At 33.3% G+C, this 22,266-nt stretch overlaps 2 protein-coding genes, 1 long non-coding RNA gene and 3 other non-coding genes across 6 annotated transcripts; 4 read left to right on the top strand and 2 right to left on the bottom strand.

The window, feature by feature from the left end:
• Window positions 1–2,465: 2,465 nt before the first annotated feature.
• Window positions 2,466–3,102, bottom strand: LOC116017509 (arp2/3 complex-activating protein rickA-like). The gene has a single exon (XM_031258116.1). It carries the CDS (start codon window positions 3,061–3,063, stop codon window positions 2,620–2,622), a length of 444 nt encoding a protein of 147 aa, XP_031113976.1. The 5' UTR covers window positions 3,064–3,102; the 3' UTR covers window positions 2,466–2,619.
• Window positions 3,103–4,307: 1,205 nt separating this feature from the next.
• LOC116015209 lies at window positions 4,308–8,665 on the bottom strand. The gene is made up of 2 exons (XM_031255234.1): window positions 8,418–8,665; window positions 4,308–5,113 (listed from the first exon to the last, which is right to left on the bottom strand). Exons 1-2 carry the CDS (start codon window positions 8,550–8,552, stop codon window positions 4,655–4,657), a joined length of 594 nt encoding a protein of 197 aa, XP_031111094.1. The 5' UTR covers window positions 8,553–8,665; the 3' UTR covers window positions 4,308–4,654.
• A 7,615-nt stretch (window positions 8,666–16,280) lies between these two features.
• LOC116017350 lies at window positions 16,281–19,185 on the top strand. The gene is made up of 2 exons (XR_004097880.1): window positions 16,281–16,568; window positions 18,786–19,185. It is a non-coding gene; the product is annotated as an uncharacterized LOC116017350 (long non-coding RNA).
• On the top strand, window positions 16,753–16,826 carry LOC116018041. The gene has a single exon (XR_004098076.1). It is a non-coding gene; the product is annotated as a small nucleolar RNA Z102/R77 (small nucleolar RNA).
• LOC116018044 lies at window positions 17,378–17,457 on the top strand. The gene has a single exon (XR_004098078.1). It is a non-coding gene; the product is annotated as a small nucleolar RNA Z102/R77 (small nucleolar RNA).
• LOC116018043 lies at window positions 17,683–17,762 on the top strand. Its single transcript, XR_004098077.1, has one exon. It is a non-coding gene; the product is annotated as a small nucleolar RNA Z102/R77 (small nucleolar RNA).
• Window positions 19,186–22,266: the final 3,081 nt, after the last annotated feature.

The following is a 22,266-nucleotide window of genomic DNA, read 5'->3' as shown; positions in this document are numbered from 1 at the left end:
ATATATATATATATATATATATATATATATATATATATATATATATATATATATATATATATATATATTGAGTCTATAATAAAGGAAATTAATGGAACATAATAATTCCATATATTAAGGAAACCTAATCATGGTAACCCAATACAAGTTGTGTTGGGATCTTTGTCTGATTTTAACACAAATCATAATAATAATAATTAAAAAAAAAAAAAAAAAGAAGAAGAGAAGAATTAGTCACAGTCGTCTAGGAGTATTCCATGGCCAACAACAGTGCCTGTAAGTATGTAATCAAAATTTTTTTCGAGTTTTGTTTGGTTCCGCAGGTGTGTGCGTTTATTGCGAACAGTGGGTGCATTTTTGGTGGGTGTGCGGTTATGCAAAATGGTTAGGGGATCCGACGGTGCATGCGTTCGTGGTTGCTAACGTTTGCAAAATTCTGGGTAATGTGTGATCGGGCGTTGTTATAAATGTGCAAAATACTGAATGGCATTTTTTGTACGTTAATGGAGTTAAGCATGAGTGATTTTGAGATTTGGTTTGTAGGTGTGTGCGTTAATGAGTTTAGCTGGTGTTAAAACCCCAATTATGACATTGTAGTAGTGTGCATTTCTTTAAGACGGTGTGTGCGTACGTTAGTGTTAGCATGTGTAGAACTCTGGGTACTGTGTGCGTGGGCGTTGATAAAAATATGCAAAATACTTAATGCAATTTTTTGTGTGTTCATGGAGTTAAGCATGGGTGATATTTGAATTTGTGTTTGTAGGTGTATGCGCTATTGGGTTTAGCATGTGTAAAAATCTAAAATATGCCATTGTAGTAGTGTGCATGTCTTTAAGACGACGTGTGCAAGTTACTGATAATGCACTTAAGTGTTTTTGGCATGTTTAGTTTGTCCATGTAATTTGTGAATATTAGGTGTGTGCGGTTCAAATGGTTTGGGGGAGAGAAAATAAAAAGAAGACAAAAAGGAATGGGAAGATACGACTGGGAAGAGGGAACACCAATCAAATAAAGGAAACAATTAAAAATAATACGTAAATAAAAATGGTAATAAATATATTAAATTGCAAAAAGCCTAAACAACCCTTCTTCATACCATAATTACCTACAATAATCTTGAAATCCCATCAAATCTGTACCATTAAAAATAAGACAATAGATGACCTGGATTTAATCTCATGATCTCATCTAAATGAGGTGGTCTCACTGGATCCAAATCATATATATATATATATATATAGAGAGAGAGAGAGAGAGATTTCTATTCAAATATGATTGCGCCTTCCTGTGCGGTCGGTGCGGTTTACACCATTCAATGTTAAGAAATGCACCACTCAATGTTAAGAAAAACACCACAATGAAAATGCATAAAAACACATTATAACTCCCATGTTTCTAATTGTGCATGTCTGAATACTATGTGGTGTATTTTTTTTTTTTTATAATTTTTGGTGATGTGTACCTAATAGTACATATTTGTGTGGTGTATTTCTTAACATTGAGTGGTGCATTTCTTAACATCGAGTGGTGTAAACCGCACCAACTGCACGGGAAGGCGCGACCACACCTAAACTCTACTATATATATATACAGGGTAGAGTTCCAATGATATCACTTGTTAGGTAAGATCGAGAGATCAGATCTTGTGCATCCATGTAATATTTTTTTAATGGTCTACATTGATTGACACACACTCCGTTTGCACACATTTTTAATCACCATTCGCACACACTTCAACTTTGAAGTCTTAATCAATCTAGACCATTAAAATATTTTGAGAACAAATCTTGTAAATCAATCTAAAAAATTTTAATGGTCTAAATTATTTGACACCCACTCCGTTCGCACACACTTAATCACCGTTTGCACACACTTAATCACCGTTCACACACATTTAATCACAGTTTGCACACATTTAATCACCTTTCGTACACACTTAACTACCGTTCGCACACATTTTATCACCGTTCACACACACTTCAACTTAGAACTTAAATCAATCTAGACCATTAAATCATATAAATGCACAAGATCTGATATCACGATCTTACTTAAAGAAGTGATCTCATATGATCCTAACCCATCTTAAATCAATCTAGACCATTACATTATTAAATGGATGTATAAGATATGATCTCACGATCTTACCTAAACAAGTGATCTGATATGATCTAACTATATATATATATATATATATATATATATCTTAGTGTGATTACGTACTCAATCACTAGATTATACTAGGTTACGCCTGTAGGTAGCTCGATTGGTTTCTTATTAGCAGTTTGTGAATATCAAAGTTACGCCACATATATACTTATTTATTATTTAATAATAAATAGAAGCATCTATCCGTCTAGATTGATTACTAAAAGTAGCCAAGTAGGTGTCAAGATTCCATAATAGGCCATCATCATCATATTCTTCACATCTCTATCTAGTTCTGTCTTACCAATTCTAATTTCTGCAAAAACAAGAAACACTCCATACAAGCACATCTCATATCATTACAATAAAATTAAAAAATTAATCAATAATGTTTCTAAATAATTATTCAAGATTTTCATGTCATCAGATCACCACCTAGTACCTTATAGCTACATCAATACTAAATCCATCCTACTGGAAAATAAAAGTGAAAATCAAGAAAAGCTTTATTGGAACTATGGTGGTAATGATCATCTTCATGGTGGTTGATGATGATAATCCAGCTGGGAAGGACGCCGATGATGACTGCTGATCAGCATCAGCATGGGGAGACTTTTTGGAGTAATATGGGAACCACGGCAAGATAGGGTCCGGGGGCGGTGGTGCGATGCTGTTCATAAAATCCGGCGGGGGATTATTGTAAGGATTGTAACCTCCACCGCCGCCAACCGCCGGTGGAGTGAGAATAGTGGCAGGAGGATTGGAGGCTGTTTGGGATGGTGGCGAAGGCGGTGTTGTAGTTGCCGGAGAATTGTTTCCAGGGCCGGAGGGCGGCGGAAAGCAGGGATACGGGCAGTCCTGTGCGGTGGTCGTCACTGAGAAGAGGAGGAGAGGAAACAAGAAGTTTAAAGCCATGTTTGGGAGTTGGGGAGAAAGGGAAAGGGGTGGGGCAGAACTAGTGGATGTGAACTAGTGGATGTGCAGTCCAAAAATAATATGTCGTCGAAAATTGGGGTTTTTGTTAGGGGTGTTCATTCGGTTAACTGTTCGGTTAACCGAACCGAACTATCAAAACTGACTTATCAAACCCTTTAACCGTTAACCAAACCGAAGTTTCTATTTCCGAATTAACCGAATCGAAATTTTTTTGGTTAATCGGTAGGTTAATCGATTAACCGAAGTTTTTTTTAAAAAATTGAAAATCTTTAAATTATACATCGAAAAATGCAGCGAAGTTATCAATGTGGTCTGGAGACTGAGAGTGGGGAAATGAACTAGGGTTTTCACTAACATATTATATATATATATATATATATATATATATATATATATATATAAATTTTCGGTTAACCGGTGTTTCGAACCGAATTAACCGTTAAACCGAAAATTTCAAATTCCTTTAACCGTTCACCAAACCGAAAAAGTTTGGTTCGGTACTTCGGTTATGGTTAACCGAACTTGATCGGTTCGGTCGGTTAACTACGGTTAACCGAAATTTTGAACACCCCTAGTTTTTGTAGACTTTTGATTCCGTTTTTTCTTTTCTAATTTTATCTTTTTATATAGACTAGTATTTTTACCCTATTATTTTTATCCGTGCCTTGCACGGAATGGATTTATTATAATATTTTAAAACATTTGAGTCGATATATAATTATATAAATTATAACATTAAATATTATATTGTGCAATTGATGAAATTGATTAGATCGGCCAAGCACATTTTGCTCAAATGACATGTAGTGGCCATCTTCATATTGGAGGCCATGAGTTTTTGCCTGTGGAGGCGATATCAAATTGACTCTTTGTGATGTCCCATGTGATTTAGCGTAATCTCACAACTTTATGAAACTTCTAAAAGCTAAACACCAACCATATTCGTTTGTAGTGGAGGCATAATTAAGTGTAACGGAGAACATGACACGCCGTACCTGGCAAATATGATAAAATCCGGCCAGACGGCATATTGGACAGCCTATAAAGTTTTCTTAACTTTTCAGCAGAATATTCAACTTCTAATTTATCAGAATTTTCTTTTACCCATACGTTAAGCATCAAGCTGCCTCTATCAATATTCTTTGCAGCTTCTCTACTGCTGTGTTGCTTACCATTTTTTTTTGGGTCAGATTTATCAAAGTCGTATACCAAATGCATCAAAATTCAAAACCATAAATGGCGATGAGCTAAACATGAGACATTGATGAAACCAGTTATCGAGCTTAGAGATCGATCAATCTCAGATGCGCTCACCATAGAAGGTTCAGTTCAGCATCACAAGCTACACAATGGCAGTATCAATCAAACACGAACGAATAGCATATAAAACAGTAGTCACTAATATCAAGGGGTACCAGTAATAGCTATTCCCCTTGCCAGGGGAATAGCTCATTCCCAGGGAACATTGTTCCTGGAAATAAAACTCATTACCAAACAAAGGAATAGGCCTATTCCCAAGAACGCTACTCCATTCCAAGCCTATTCTACGAAGCAAACGTGTTGTAAGTTTTCATTGTGCGTGAGCAACTTGAGGTGTACCATTCAGGAGGTTAGGAAGCAGTAGAGGCGGAAGAAGAGGAACATCCCCCCTCGGCTCCTTTTCATCACCTTCATTCTTTGCCGCCTCACCATCACTCTTGGCCTTTAGCTTTTCATCATTACCAGTTACATTCACTTTGTTTTCTTCGCCTTCGACTTCAATTTTTGCATTTGGTGACTCGGCCTTGCTCTCATTTTTCGGTTTTCTGTCCACTTCAGTTTTTCGCTTTAAAAACCTGGCCTTTGCCCTACGCGCTTCCCTACGTGCTTCAAGTATCCCTGCAAATATGCTCCTAACATCAATTTCAAGTGCCCCAGCAGGCATTGGCAAGGAAAGAGCAAGCCCAACAGCAGTTAAGAGCATGGCATCTCTTCTCAAAACTGCAGGTAGGGTTTCCTGTGCTTGGAACTTCTCTTCTCCACCTTTTAGCTAGAAGCAATAGCAAAATGCTTAGATGCAAGCAATAGTAGCTACATATATTTTAGCAACTCTAGAATTATAGTAAGATGTGATGGATCTCAGTGGTGTTGTAAGTCAAACATGCTTAAACACAGAGTTCCTTGGCTATCTGGTTATCCTATCCTACATGAACTCGCAAACCCGGCCGACGCCCAACAACACTAGTACATAACATATAATGCATAAAACTGCAATTTACATAGGCATTTTTATCAAATGGATTTCATTCGAATTAGATAAAACACATAATTTAGCAGCTGTGGAATGACAGTAAAGCGCACCAAAAATTTATAATGCAACATCAAGCTAATAGGAGGACGGAAAGGTATCTTCATAGTAAAAAGAGAACTACAAACCACACAAGTAAATGTTTAACAAAAGGATACATAAAGAGAACTACAATCCACACAAGTAAATGTTTAACAAAAGGATACATAAAGAGAACTACAAACCACACAAGTAAATGTTTAACAAAAGTATTGGACATGTGTTCATAAGTTAATATGCCCAACACAGCATAGTACACTTCAGGTGTTCATACCATGTTTGATAACTTTTATGTATAATAATATGTTATTTACTTTTACTAAAGCATATACTATATACATATATACACACACATATATAATGGGGCTGGGGTGGGTGAGGGGGGCAACTGCCGCCATTGCCCCCCCGGATCACCACCAAACATAGCGGCACCAGCCCATTTTCCAGTTAAGGAAGTGCAGATTAAGTGTTTATTTATAGTTCATTGAATAAGTTCAAATCTTTGATTTTATTCACAAAATCTTGAAAATATGACAAACATAGTACACATGCCAAATAGAATGGCACCACCATAAACACTCAAGCCACTACAGCAAATGACGTGACAGCAACTAACCCTACCACAACTATTGTCCCATCACAGTTTTAAGTCCAGGGCAAATTACAGAGACCAACCTTATAGTTACAATATGGATTCAACATCTTTTCTTGAATCAAATCAACAACAAAGATAGAGAATAGAATGAAAGATTGAAGTTTTAGCACTACTGATGAAAAAATCAGGGGAAAAGAATGCCTGTGGATAGAAGTTATTTGGAGCAGTAAAAATGCATGCTAAGCAATACATTGAATTGTTCGGGCTATCTTAACCCAAATACTTTCTCAATAGTTCTTGTGCCAATTTATAGATGTATGCTGAAGAGATGAGAAAACAATAATGCTTTTTGAGATTGAGCAAATTATTTTCACTGAAGTAACCCAACCATCACTATTTTTCAAACCCAAACCAAGGAGAGAAAAGTTGTTGCTGCCTTTCCATCACCAAGGATAAGATATAGACAATTCTGAGATCTATTTCTGAGAGATAAGAGGACGAGATGAAAGAAAAGAGGAGAGAGTGATTTAGAAGAGAGCTGGGAGAGGGAGAAGAGTAAACTTTTTTAATCTGTACTCTTTTTTTTAAGGGTTAATTGTTTCTTGGATATGTGGCAGGTTAATGGCTTATATTTGTTAATATCAATCAATTACTAAGGAACAAATTGCTTCAATACAAAAACTTGAGTGTAACAGATTTCACCTATACTCAAATACTATCTAATTAGATATGCCTCCCCTTTTCTCACCCTAAGGCAAAGAAAAACAACTGCCACCAATCAACCCCAGCTGCTGCCAAGCCTCCTTTCCCTTTTCCCTCAAGAAAATTGTTCATATTTCAGCAAAGTTACTATAGTAGCTTCGTACATAAGAGAAAGGGTCCAATTTTTTCAAAATATATGTGCGTAGGAGCAGACTAGTAATTGTTTAAGGTTCTTTAGTAAGACATACAACATCAGCTCCCTAACAACTATGCAAGTTATGTTAGCAATAGAATCACATTTGTAACAGAAACATTGACAAAATGCAATAAAGAGATAGGGTTTAGGATAATAATCTATGGTGCTCATACTAATATATAAAATGTTGAGCATATAATATATAGGGAAAATGGCATCTTTAGTCCCTGAGTTATAGGGGTAGTGTAGACTCAGTCCCTGAGTTATGGCTGTATGCGAGTTTAGTCCCTCAGTTATTCGCGAAGTGGCGAGTTTAGTCCCTAGCCATTAAATTTGACGAAAAAATTAAAAAATATTCAAAATTTGAGGGGTAAAATAGGAAATTCACATTTTATTATTCTTCTTATATCAAAACCACTTTTACAACATTATTTTTCACTTCTTATCCTAATTATTTTCAAGATTCTTCAATTTTAAAAACATTTTAATAACTTTCAAATGACTTGTTAGGAACCTGACTCTCGTATAACACACTTAAAACTTAGCACAAACAAAGAAATGCATGATCATTGTATTTAGGTGTATAAAACACACTATCCTAACAAGTTTTTATCTTTTTACTAAGCAACAAATGTAATAAAATTAAAACTTCTGAGATTTTTCTTTGTTTGTGCTAAGTTTTAAGTGTGTTATACGAGAGTCAGGTTTCTAACAAGTCATTTGAAAGTTATTAAAATGTTTTTAAAATTGAAGAATCTTGAAAATAATTAGGATAAGAAGTGAAAAATAATATTGTAAAAGTGATTTTGATATAAGAAGAAGAATAAAATGTGAATTTCCTATTTTATCCCTCAAATTTTGAATATTTTTTAATTTTTTCGTCAAATTTAATGGTCAGGGACTAAACTCGCCACTTCGCGAATAACTGAGGGACTAAACTCGCATACACCCATAACTCAGGGACTGAGTTTACACTACCCCTATAACTCAGGGACTAAAGATGCCATTTTCCCTAATATATAAATATAAATGTGCAAGCTTAGCCTTTTATTTGAGATGGAACACATACTTCAATTTGGTATTAGACTCAACCCCTTTGAGTTCGAATCTTTGCGATAGTGAAGGTGTTGCTTGGAACCCATCAAAAAGTCATCGGGGCGTGTTGAGCATATAATATATAAAACTCTATTTCTATTCTAGTTTCATAAGGATTGAATTTCCCAAACCTAGGCATAGCAATTGTGCATCAAAAATAGCATACACTTTAACATGATTCTCTATATTTTATAACACTAGGAAATGCAAATACTAAAATACAAAAATAAACAAATAATCCCAAACCACAAGGAGAGTGAAAAACCAGACAAGTATGATTAAGATGTGTGTCTGCGAGCTACACAAACTTACAAAAATTACCAGCATAAATTGAAAGCGAAATTTCTCGATTAAATATAAAAGTTAAAAATCATTCAAAAGTTTGTATAGCGCAAAAGCAACATCCTTGAAATGTTAACCTGAAGAGTAGTTGACTTAGAAGGCTTGCCATTCACCCTTAACATTGCCGACACAGAACCATTTCCACTTGGCCCATTCAACCGGTAGCTAGACGGAAGCGAACCCACCGGTGGCTTCAAACTGGAAAGCAACATTGATCGGCGCTGGCGAACGGAGGGAGCCTTCCGGCAGGATTGACGGGTCGGGCCTTTTGCTTTGACTGTGATAGCGGGACGTAGTGGAGGGGAAATCAACAATAGTGGCCAAAAAGTAAACAAGAGAACATTTCTTTGTTTTCTTTTTTTTTTAAATTTATTTTATTGGTTTTCAAAAAATAAAATTTATTTTGTGATTAGCTTTGTGCTCAAATCTTTATATATATAAAAACAAAATCCTCCAAAACGAAATCATCCTTCCTGTCCAAAATATTGTACATTAAAACAATTAAAATAATAAAATAATATTAAAATAATAGAATAATATTAAAACAATACAATTCATATACTACAATTCCAATATAATTCGTATAAACAATAGAATAATATTAAAACAATACAATTCCTATACTAAAATTCCAATACAATTCATATCAAATAAATCTGCTATTAAAACACGAAATCCAATACTACAAAATGAAGTCTACTATTCTACAATTCCTATACTACAATTCCAATACAATTCGTATGCTACAATTCCTCTACAATTCCTATACTACAATTCCTCCGTCTATTCGTATTATAAATACATTCATCAATTAGAAATTTTATAACCTGCTCACACAAATCGAAATAGTAAAACGATATTGTCACGCAAATCTTTCAACAATATTGTTCTTTCACTATCTCCCAAGACGAGAAGGAGTTGTATTAGACTCCGGCTAATGGGTTGTTATTTGTCAAGGGAATATCCACATTCCACAATCAACCAACAGACACTGGAGTGCTTACTCCATGACTCCCAGGTAAATGCTATTAAGTTTAAAAGTGTATATAAATTAGAGAAAGCAGATTGTGCCTATATCGTGGCCGAATTTTGTTCTATGAATTTAGTTAAGTTAATACATGAATGTTAGTATAATTATAATTTAACATGGATCGTTGAATTTATTTTTATAATAATTAAAATAGTTAATAAATGTATAATTATAATTTAACATGGATCGTTGAATTTATTTTTATAATAATTAAAATTAATTCATTTAGATATGGAGGATGAGTAATAAAGTAAAGGCGATATGGTGAAAAGAAATATACTTACGATATAAAAGTATAATTATCTAATAATAATTGCTTAATAATTATTATATTAATTAAGCTGAACATGGGTTGTTGTATTTAGTTTTATAATAATTACACATGGATTTTTTCAAGATAATACAAACGAGTCATATATTGTTCAATTAATTGAATGATACCTTTACATTTAATACCCAATATAGTCCTCAACTATCGTAGTTTTACTCGATTTAGTCCTAAGTGACTTTTTGTGCTTAATTTAGTCCTCGACTTTGATGGTTTTACGCAATTTAGTCCTCTGTTAGTAATTCCGTTAGTTGGCTGTTAGAAGAAGGGTTAACATGGTAATTTCTCCTTCTTTTTTTTATTTTATTTTTTATTTTTATTTTTTATTGTCAGATTGCCTTCTTTTCTCATTACTAACCTTGTTACCCAAGTACTGGACGCTGTCGTTTGGTGATGATCGAAGGAAGGAAATGAGGCTTTCGGAGGTTTCGATTCAGAGTTGTTCGAAGTTGTTGATGCGTATGTGAAAATGCAGGGTTTGGACACCGGCGACGGATACGGACCTAGACCAGGAATTACGACTCCTTAATCTTCATGGAAAGAAGTATGCATTTTTTGTTTGCTCCATCTTCTGTTCATCACTACCAATAATGCATTTTGGTATACACGTGAATGAGTGATTTTAATGTTTATTGTTCAGTTTCTTACGCCATCCAATACTTGGGTAACAAGGTCAATAATGGGAAGAAGAATGCAATCTGACCCCTCCCTAAAAAAGGAAGGAAAATTACTATGTTAACCCTATTTTTAACGGTCCACAAACGGAATTGTTAACAGAAGATTAAATTGAATAAAATCATCAAAGTCTAGGACTAAATTAAGCACAAAAAGTCACTTAGAATTAAATTGAGTAAAACCACTATAGTCGAGGACTATATTGGATATTAACTCTTAATCTTATAATTAGATAAATGTACACTTTTCAATATTAAAATTGTTTATACTTTTATTTTTTATTTTATTTTCTAATTATATAATAAAAATTTTTTATTCCTGCATCGCACCGGTAAATTGAGAGGAGCGAAATTGATTTTTCATATTGAGTGAGAAGGGAGAACGGTCGTGGTAGAGGTGGGTAAATTATGCTATGGACCTGGGTCCATGTTCATAATTTTTAAATGTTAATAAATGAATTAGGAGAAAATTGCCATTTTGGTCCAACGACTATTGTAGTAGTGTTAATTGTTATCCGCGACTTTCTAAAATGTTAATTGCGTACCTTGACTATGCATTTTTTCTCAATTTTGGTCACGCTGGTCAAATTGCCGGCCAAAAGTGACCGGAAACAATTAAACCTCATTGAATCCTGAATTGAAAGGGGCAAAAGCGTCATTTGGTCTGAATTGGGAAAGTGAGACTTGACCAAAGTCAATTTCCTCCTCTCCGCCGCTCCTTTCCCTCCGCTGCACCCATTTCCGATCGGCATCTTCATTGCCGTAAAGGAAGTGCGTGAACTTGCAAAGATGATAATAATGATTGGTTTGAAGTGGAAGAATGTGATGATTTTGACTCCCTATTTGATGGAGCTAAAAAGATCGAACAGCATATTGAAAATCAAAATCAAATGCCTTCCCCAAATCCTCAAGTTTCTAAGCCCAAACCTCACCAGACTCCATTTTCTTCTACGAGATCTTAAAAACTTGTAAAAAATTATCTAAGTTTTAGTTTGTTTCTTCATTGTTAGATTTGTAAGCTTATCCATTCTCCTTGAGTTGTTTCATCTTCATTCTTTCTTCCATCGGAACTGCGGCGAGCGTACGTGCGGCGAACGTAAATACGGAGAGCTTCAACCTTCAACCTTGATGCAAGTCAACATTAAACAATTCAGCGTAAATACATCCTAGTCAAAGACCAAGTCATAATAAAAGGAAAAGACTATTTTGCCCCTTTCAATTCAAGATAAAATGAGGTTTAATTTTTTCCGGTCACATTTCGCCGGCAATTTGACCGGCGTGACCAAAATTGAGAAAAAATGCATAGTCAAGGTACGCAATTAACATTTTAGAAAGTCGCGGATAGCAATAAACACTACTACAATAGTCATTGGACCAAAATGGCAATTTTCTCATGAATTAGCTTATCCAATGCAGATTTTTTGTTATTCCAAGCTATACAGTTTTCATCCGATTACTATATTATTTGCAAACATCATTATTTTACTCTAAGAAGTCTAACTATAACACATTAAAAAAAAATTAACCAAATTAATTACACAGATAAAATCCTAAGGATAAATAAAGTATAACCTAAAGAGCCAAAATTTGACATGTTTAGGTAGAATTATAACTCTTAACACATTATACAACCCAACTGTTAGGCAAAAATACACAACAAATAAAACATGTCCACAAATCAAACATTCATGAAATAAGGTTAATCTATACACTTAAAAAAACAGAGCTAATCTATACATACCTGCTTTAGAAATATCTTATAATCCATGAAGTACTAAAGTTCTAGATATTTTACTCCAGTAATTCTGAAATAATAAAGCACTAAAAAACTATAATTCTAGATAATTTACTTCATTAGTGATGTAAAATAAGTATAAAAATTTACAATAATAATAATATATAATATACTACCAATGTCGTATACAAAAAAGTTTTCAATAATGTGTAATTCAAAACAGCTACATTGATATACTATTAAGTTTTCTTTTTATACAAAGATGACAAAATTGCTATATATTTACATAAAAAATATATCATCCGTATAAATAATTTCTATAACTGAGTTGCTGGACAACAAGATAATTAGCCAAATTAATACAAATCATAAATATTGATATATAAAATGTCTAAAGTTTCAGTACCGGATGCATATATTTACACATTGACTTTAATTGGGCAATTATTTTCTCAAATTCAAGCAATAATAACATCAGAAAACATAATCGATCAAAATCAATTCTTCAATTGCACTATATAATATTCAATTTTATAATTTACATAATTGTATATCAATCTAAATATTCTTAACGTATTATAGCAAATTAATTCTGTGCAACGCACGGGCGGAAATACTAGTGGCATGTAATGGCTCTCCCCAGTGGCAGATACTACAATCTAATAGAGTTAGTTGTATTAAAAAAAATAAAATTTATTTTATTGAGAATTCAAAAAATATGTTCAAATTTCAATTATTTTAATTCATACAGACTAAAATGACTTAAAGTTTAATAGTTTTTTAAAATTATAATACAAATATTAAATTATAAATGATAATAATATTGAATAAGTAATTATGATTTTGAGTGGTATTTTTAAACATTATACACAGTAAATTATTACAACTATATTATTTCAAGTGAAAATATTCAATTAGTTACTTGTGTTTTTTGGGGAAATTTATTATTATTATTAATAATGAAACTCATAAACTTTTAGAATAGTGTGTTTCATAGTCTAAGAATGGTGATCAAGTTTTCTATTGTTTTCACTGAGTTTCAAGTTCCTTAGAGCATCCATGATAGTTGAGTTCTTTTGTGGTTTTGAAGAGTTTTTGTAAGTGTGATTAGGAAAGAGCAAATGATATGTGAGGAAAAAAAAAACAAATCTGATTAAAAAAAAAAAGTATTTGTGCACATTAGGCGCCCTTGACGTGTCGCCCAGCACGCGCCCGCTGGGTGCACGGGTTACAGCCACGCACGCGTGGCGCGACTGACTTTGAATTCTATGCTTCAGCATTATGGTTCGAATAACCATTTCTTATAGAGTTCTAGATGAACCCAATCATTCTCTCTCTAGCCTTTTCTCACCTCCACCTCGCTATACACTGTTCCAAAAACTCCAAATAATCCATTCATATGGATGCTCTTATACAAGACCTAAGTTCCTAATAAGACATACACAAGTTATTGAAATGCTTTTGGAGTTGAAGAATATTGAAATAAGATGTTGGGAATATGTGTGCAAACTTCAGTAAATTTTCGGTTAACCGACCGAACCGACAAAGTTCGGTTAACTGTTTTTTAACTGAAATTTTTTTGTTCGGTTGATGGTTAAAGGTTTTTTAAAATTTCGGTTAACGGTTAATTCGGTTCGAAATTTTAGTTAACCATATATATATATATATATATATATAATCTTTAATCCCTATAAATGTGTAGTGTTGTTATGGTATTGTTTTTGTATATTTTCTTATATACGGAGTATTTATTATGGATTAATATTTGATGCACCGCCGATGTATAGATGTTATACACCGGCGGTGAATGAGAAGATGACACATCATTAAAAGAAAAAGTCAATATTGACCGAACCCTTTTTTGCAAAATATTTAAGGTTTATATTTTATTAGGAACTCTTTATTTATAGTTAACAAAATATATCTACTTTCCTAAATATTTTTTTTATTAGATACATTATTAATTAAATTGACAAATGGTAATTATTTTATATATATATATATATATATATATATATATATATATATATATATATATATATATATATATATATATATATATATTACTGTGAACGTAACAAAAAATTGGAAAATAAAAAATGAACAAATTGGAAAATAAAAATTAGAAAATTACAAATTTGAAAAATGTTACTGTCAACGTAACCAAAAATAAATTAAAAAAATATTAATTAGATACATTATTAATTAAATTGATAAATGGTAATTATTTTATATATATATATAATAATAATAATAATAATAATAATAATAATAATAATATTAAAAATGTTACTGTGAACGTAACCAAAAATTGGAAAATAAAAAATGAACAAATTGGAAAATAAAATTTTGAAAATTACAAATTTGAAAAATGTTACTGTGAACGTAACCCAAAAAAAAATAAAAAAATAAACGTAACCAAAAAAAAATTAAACATTATTATTATTATTATTATTATTATTATTATTATTATTATATATATATATGGGATCGCGTTCAAGTGCGTACTGGCCGCCCAGGAGAGAACTGCGGACGAATAACAGCGCGCCACGTGTCCGAAATGTAGTTGCATATAACGTTATAACTAGGTGCACGTAATGTTATAACTAGGTGCACATAGGTGCACCCAGGTGCATAAATGTTAACAAAGTAAATTACTTGCACCTGTAAGTGAAAATAGGTGCACACGTGCAAGTAAACTGTATTACAAGTGCAAGTAAATTGTACAATGAGCATTAATACTAAGTGCGCCTAATGTTATAACTAGGTGCACCTAATGTTATAACTAGGTGCACATATGTTGCACTTATGTGCATGAATGTTAATAAAGTAAATTACTTGCACAAGTTCAACTAAAATGTATTGCAGATGCAAGTAAAATGTATTACAGGTGCAAGTGAATTGTACAGTGAGCATCAATACTAAGTGCACGTAATGTTATAACTAGGTTCACTTAATGTTATAACTAGGTGCAACCTATGTTAAAACTAGGTGCACCTAGGTTGCATCCAGGTGCATGAATATTAACAAGGTAAATTACTCGCACTTGTAAGTGAAAATAGGTGCGAAAATAGGTGCACTTGTAAGTGAAACTAGGTGCACTTGTAAGTGAAACTAGGTGCACCAAAGTTCTAGTTATTTACGAAAATGTCACCGCGTCATTTTTTTAAAATTGCATCTGATTCGTTAATCTGGACACGTGGACGGCTGTGGAGCGTTCTCATTTCCTACCTGGGCGAGAGTTCGCACGAGAGTGCAACCCTATATATATTAAATAATTACCATTTGTCAATTTAATTAATAATGTACATAATAAAAATATTTAGGAAATTAGATAGAAAATAACTAAGTAATAAAAATATTTAGGAAAGTAGATATATTTTGTTAACTATAAATAAAGAGTTTCCTAATAAAATATAAGTCTTAAATATTTTGTAAAAAAGGATTCGGTCAATATTGACTTTTTCTTTTAATGATGTGTCATCTTCTCCTTCACCGTCGGTGTATAGCATCTATACATCGGCGGTGCATCAAATATTAATCCATTTATTATTATATATGTATTATTTTAATTGAATTTATTATTATATGTATTATTTTTAAGATTTAAAATTTTAGCTTTAAAAAGTTATGTTAATTGGTTAACCGGCCGATTAACCGAAAAAACTTCGATTCGGTTAATTCGATAATACAAAGTTCAGTTCACTAGCTTCGGTTAATGGTTAAAGCTTTAAAAAGTTTTGTTAAAACGGTTTGGTTAACCGATTGCACACCCCTAATTGGAAAGTAAAAAATAATGCTGCGAAAATGATTTCAATATAAAAAGGAGAATAAAAATTGAATTTCAGTTCCTTAACAATATGTGGATTTTCCGTCAAATTGAGACAAACGTCTAATGTTGGGGACCAAAGTCTTCATTTTGCTCATAATTAATGGGTAAAAAATAGATATAAACATAATTAAGGTACTGAGTTAAAATTTGGGTATAATTCAATAACCAAAGATGCAATTTTTCTCAAAAATTAAAGATTAAATTAAATGCGCCAAAGTGAAGCTAGATGGACTCTTGCAATTATTTAAACCTCTTTCTGTGCCCTCACTTCCAATATCCGTTGCCCTAAAACATTTTCTGTTTTCTCCGCCGTCTGTAATCTTTTTCAAATTTCACCTTCTTCCATTTGTTTCCGAGGTTATGGTCCATTATCTCCACGAATCTTATATTTATTATGGTTACGGCGTATAAGGTTTTTGTCAAGCTTGTATGCATTTGACCTCTAACCTAATGCACGAGATCTTTCCTTTGAACTTTTTGTTTCGTACAAGTTTGGGCTTACATTATTCCCAAACTTGAGGCTTCAGGGATGAATTTTGTGCATTCAATTTTTATCCCGTGGATATATTATTCTTAAACGAATCGTATTTTTATTCGCTCGTGTAGACTTTCTTCTATGGAGTTCAGAGGTACAGAGAATGAGATGATGATTATTATCAAATCTTGATGTCTTTTATGATGGCATTTTCGAGTATTCGTACTGACTGATCATTCTCTTTGATACTCTGTACATTTAAAGGGTATCTTAATCATCTTTTATGATGCTTTACATTATTATTTTCATTTCTTTTATAGTGTGGCATGGAACTTAAAGAATGAAATGATGAAGACATTATATTTGATGTTGAATATGATAGCATTCATGTATTAGCTCTAGCTGATCATTCTGGTTTTGTCCACATTGTTTTTCTGTCCTTAATTCCTTTTGTGTGTTTTTAAAAAATACCTTTTATGTGGTATTTGGATCTGGCTGTCATGTTCTCAAATTTAACATCTTTGGGGTAATGAGGTTCTTGAAAATGTAACTAAAGTGACTGATCATTTTTGGGAATCTCACTCCCTAATTATATGGTTTATGTGATAAACCTGTACCAAATTCCCACCTTAAGGTGTATCTTTTTTTTTTTTTTTTTGTCTTTTTTAATTCAAAAATTTTCATGATTTGATTTGCCATTGAAATACTAAAAGCCAAACATGAATTTAATTATTTTCTTATTTATAAAGTACTAAGTTATGTAAAATCCACATCTTTGTTTAACATAACAATAAAAACACACAGGGTAATTTACTAATTTATAATGGAGTAGATTTATTTGTCTGTTAAGGGGGAGAGTATTCTTAGTATCTGTACACTCTGAATTATACTTTTAGGCTATTTAATTTGTTGTACCCTTTTAAACCATTTCAATTGTCTGCTTCTATATTCATGGGCTTTTGAGAATGAGGTGATGAATATTACAACATGTTGATGTCTGATATGATGGCATTTTATCATGTATTAGCTCTAGCTGATCATTCCCTGGCCCATATTTACTATGATATGACTATTGATAATAGTCTTCTGTATTTAAGCAGCGACTTATTTCAAATCAAAATTAAGAATTAATGGCATTTTATTGTCTGTTAAGGGGAAGAGAGTATTCTTAGTATCTGTACACTCTGAATTATACTTTTAGGCTATGTAATTTGTGGTACCCTTTTAAACCATTTAAATTGTCTGCTTCTCTATTTGTGGGCTTTTGAGAATGAGGTGATGAATATTACAATATGTTGATGGCTGATATGATGGCATTTTATCATGTATTAGCTCTAGCTGATCATCCTCTTGCCTGCCATATTTACTATGATATTACTATTGATAATATTCTTCTGTATTTGAGCACATTTACTATGTTAAGACTCTTGAGGTCATGAGAAATAATCTTCTGATTTAAGCAACTACTTATTTAAAATCCAAATTAAGAATTGTATAGCTCAGTGATGAAATGCTTCATGTTTTATTGCTTTATTGGGCTCAGAATCTCTAATCTTTGTGCCTGTGACTTCTTGTTTTTGTAGGGTTGTGTACTTATTATAAATGAGTGTGTTCTATATGTTACTCCGTATTTGTTTCACCTTGCCTTGGTAACTCTAATAATTTGTCACAAATGAGAGGGTGTGACAGTACATCACCAGTTCACCACCAATAGGCAATAGGTTATGGCAAAAGTGGAAGGAGCCCTAATATCGAAGATCATTGTGGTCATGGCTATGACCAATATGCCAGTTCACAACCTCTGCCATGATTGTTGTGCATTAATTTAAAATAATTTGTTTGGAAGTAGATTGTTTATGCCTGTTTGGCTATTTTCATCTTCCTAAGATTTCATACAGACATAATAGCAAAACATTAGTTCATTGATTGGATTGGACATGGTTGACACAATAGTTGGGAATTTTGGAGGAAGGAAATTTGCGGTATGAGAAAGCAAACGCACTCTGTCCGAAGACAAATGATAATGTCTTTTGGCAATTTCTTTGTTTGCAACATCAATTGAATTTTAACTTTAGCTTTCCAATTTACTCGCCCTTGAGATTTATAATATCCTTTGGTCTTTTTGGGCACATGATTGGATTACATCCTTGATGTTTTTATGATATTCTTGCTCACATTCCAATATTTGATTTGTTTGTATGGAGGGGTGACTTAAATTTCATATAATTCAATTTAAAATCATACTCCAAGGGTGAATCTTTGAGATGTGAGAAGAAATTAGGTGTTTTTTGTTTGACATTTTGCCATGTAATGGGGGTAAAAAAACATATAATTGGAGAAGCAATTTTTTTTTTTTTTTTTCGCCAAACAGAGAAAACAGTGACGAGAGAGATTAAGGCGGCGTCAGATTGGCAATCGACAGACGATGGATTTCAGATTTGGAGGCGATGGTTGGAGGACTTCGGTCTGGACTCAGATTGGCAGCTGACGATGGATGGCTGGTGGACTCAGATATGGAGGACGACGATGGATGGCTGGCGGACTCAGATTTGAAGGCGATGGACGGCGATTGTTGGAGACGATGGAGGAAATTTGCAGATTTGGTTGGATATGAAACTTGGAGGCGATGTTGCGATGGAGCCATGGAGGAAATTCGTAGATCTTGGATTCTGGTTGGAGGAGCAGATTCATATGCGTGGAAATTAAAGGCTTATAGCCTCAATACAATGGAAACTACAACTAAAAAGAATAAAAAAAAAAATTAAATTAAATCGGGCGCCTAGCGATTTTTACAACCTTACCTAAAATAATATAAGCAATAACATATAATTTTCAATTTATATTATGTTTATAATTACATTATACATTAATATATATTTTATTAGAGAATTGACAATGTTATATATTACTACTTTCGTCTCAAAATGGTTGTCTGGTTCGTTTAACGATGCTTGACTGAAGTAATTTTTAATCCAATTTTTCATACTATTAAGTTTAGCATTAATATATAAAATTTATATATTTAGAAACTACATTAAAAGTACTATTAAACACAAAAAATTAAATTTAAAAATAATAAAAAATTACTAAAGAAAATAAGCAAAGAAGAAAGAGTTGGTTTAACCAATGAATAGTAAATAAGACAGGTAAAATGGGACAGAGGAAGTAGTATATATCATTTTGGCATATGCATATATGTGTGTGTGGATGGATGTTTATTTTTTGTATTGTATATAAAAGTATATTGCAGGACCTTACTAATTTAGTGTTTTTTGGTAATTAGGTTGATCCACCTGAGTCCTGACTAGCCTAAAAGTCCAACGGGGTTGACCTGATTAGCTTGGTTATAGACTAATCTTATTTGGCCCTAATCTGTAAGTTTTTTGTTTTATCAGGTTAGTTCATCATTTTTGGGTTACAATTGACATTCTTACTTAAAATTGATTGTTAAGGTGCTTGATATCAATTTTTATGATGTATATTTATGCTCATCTAATAGTAGAATTATTCCCACATTTCATTACCCTAACTTCGACTTCCTTGCATTATGTTGTTTATTTGTGCCTTTGTATGTATTTGTTTGTGACCATTATGTTAGAATGTCTGGTTTGTTCAAATTGCTAAAACAAAAATGAAGTGTAATTGTGTTTTTTGTTATGGAGTACATATTAAAAATAATCTTGAAGGTATCAATATTTGAGGCACACATGCTGATGACTTTAATACCTAAAAAAGTGCAAGTGCATTGGAGGCACATAACAAAAGGACTGTGGAGTATTCATGTTGCGCAATATGGAGTTACCTCATCTCCCTCATTTTCTCTTGCAATTTGGTTGACATCATCCCATTGCCCATCATGTTGTGGTGAACTCCACATCTCCCTCTATTCCCTTACAATTTTGTTGACATCATCCCATTGCCCATCATGTTGTGGTGACCAAGACTGGAACTTGGCATTTCCTTTAAATCATCTCTTTTTTAATATGGCTTACTCAATTTCTTCAATGCATCATCTCTATGTGAAAATATTATGGGAGGTCAGCTTGTGTTTGTGATTTGAATCCAAGAATTTGTTTTGAAGAATCAAACATTTGTTTGAATTTCTCATCCTCCAATATTTCTGTTGGTGCACCCTTCACCAGCTGGGGCTATGTTCAAGACAATGGTTCATACTTGCTAGTGTCTTGGTGCTTGTGGTCAGTCGTTCAATATAACTTTGTAATGAACAACCAACTGCATAGTAATGCATCAAGTGTATAGTAAATTAGTAATGCATCACAAATGAAAAGTTATTATAATGTACTGCCAATGCACAACACATTTTAATAAATATAATACACCACCGCCAATAACACACACCAATTGTTTAGTAATGCAACACCAAGGATCTAAAATGGTTTTATAATGCAACACAATGCACTAGATAGGTAAAGTAAATGCACCACTAAGTATGCATAATTGCACACCTAAATGTTCAATAATATACCATAGATGAACACTATTTATATTGCACAACCCAGTTTTTAATTGCACATCACAATGTAAGCACTACCATGCATGCTGAAATGCACCATCACGTGTTTAAGAAAGCATCACAATATGAGTATATTTGAATGGGGTGTTTACTTGTAATCCATGTGATATGGGTGGGTTTCCTGTTTGTGGTGGTGGGGGTTGAGTCCTCTGTACTTGTTTTGGTGTATTGTCAAAGGTTGGGCATTATCAACATTGGTGTACCCAAAGCCTTCAGAATTGATCTCTACAACCTCTCTTTCTCATAGGAGGCTTGAAACAAAGGTTGGGATGCTCCTAGGGACAGTTTTATTATAGAGCACCACACGGTTAACATACAATACTTGCATTTATGTAAGTGTTTGTATTAGTGCAATCATTGATAGTGAAGGAATTAGATGGTGTTGCAAGTGGCTTTAACGTTAGGAAAATGATTGGTCTGGTGAATGTCTTGTTGTGTTGGTTCAACCAAGCAACCTTGTTGTTTATTAATGACACCAATTAAGATTGCTCATGTTTTCAACATCCTCAAAATGATGCAATGTAAAATTGATTTGCATGGCCTCTATTAGTATTGTTATCACCACCTCTGCGAACCATGCATCACCATCATGTATTGTCAGCATCTTTGCGCACACTCTAGATGGGGTGATGTGTGCCTTACGCCTTCCAAACATAGATCTCCAATCTGCAAGGAGATTAAATACTTTATGCTTTTCCTCTTAGTTATTTGGGTTTGACCCATTGGCAGTTCGATGGTGTTGGTTTTCTAGCTGTCAAAACGGGCCGTGTAAAGGGCTCACTACCTCTGCAAAATGCTTCTTGAACCATGCACCACCATGCATATCAGCATCTTTGCACACTCTAGATGCGGTGATGTGTGCATTACGCCTTCCAAACATAGATCTCCATTCTGCAAGGAGACTGCATACTTTTTGCTTTTCCTCTTCATTATTTGGGTTTGACCCAATGGCAGCCCAATGGTGTTGGCAATCTAGTCGTCAAACACAGGTTTAGCCTGTCCCGCCCTGCCTTTTTGCAGAGCGGGCTTTGATATTTTGGGGGGTTTTTAGGCTGTCCCTGCCTAAACAATAGCTAGGAACCAATGGCAGATATCAAGGAACTGGATATGAAAGTTGTGCCTTAGCAAAACCTTGGTCTTTCTGGTAGAATAGAATAATTAGGCAGACATTCTTAAACTAGTGGTTGTCTATTTATTTAACACATTTCAAATTGGCAAAAGAATGGTGTAGACTTTTTGGTAAACCATTAGAGGAATGTAAACAATCATTTTTTTAGTATTACTTGACTTTTTTACAATGTAGTATCTATTCACAAAG

This window comes from Ipomoea triloba, chromosome 4 (genome assembly GCF_003576645.1).
Source record: "Ipomoea triloba cultivar NCNSP0323 chromosome 4, ASM357664v1".
NCBI lineage: Eukaryota > Viridiplantae > Streptophyta > Magnoliopsida > Solanales > Convolvulaceae > Ipomoea > Ipomoea triloba.
This window is presented reverse-complemented; position numbering and strand designations above follow the sequence as displayed.

Coding starts and splice junctions, on each gene's coding strand:
- LOC116017509 (XM_031258116.1), bottom strand. CDS start 3,063: ATGGCTTTAAACTTCTTGTTTCCTCTCCTCCTCTTCTCAGTGACGACC.
- LOC116015209 (XM_031255234.1), bottom strand. CDS start 8,552: ATGTTGCTTTCCAGTTTGAAGCCACCGGTGGGTTCGCTTCCGTCTAGC. Junction 5,114..8,417: donor CTAAGTCAACTACTCTTCAG/GTTAACATTTCA, acceptor TATTGCTTCTAG/CTAAAAGGTGGAGAAGAGAA.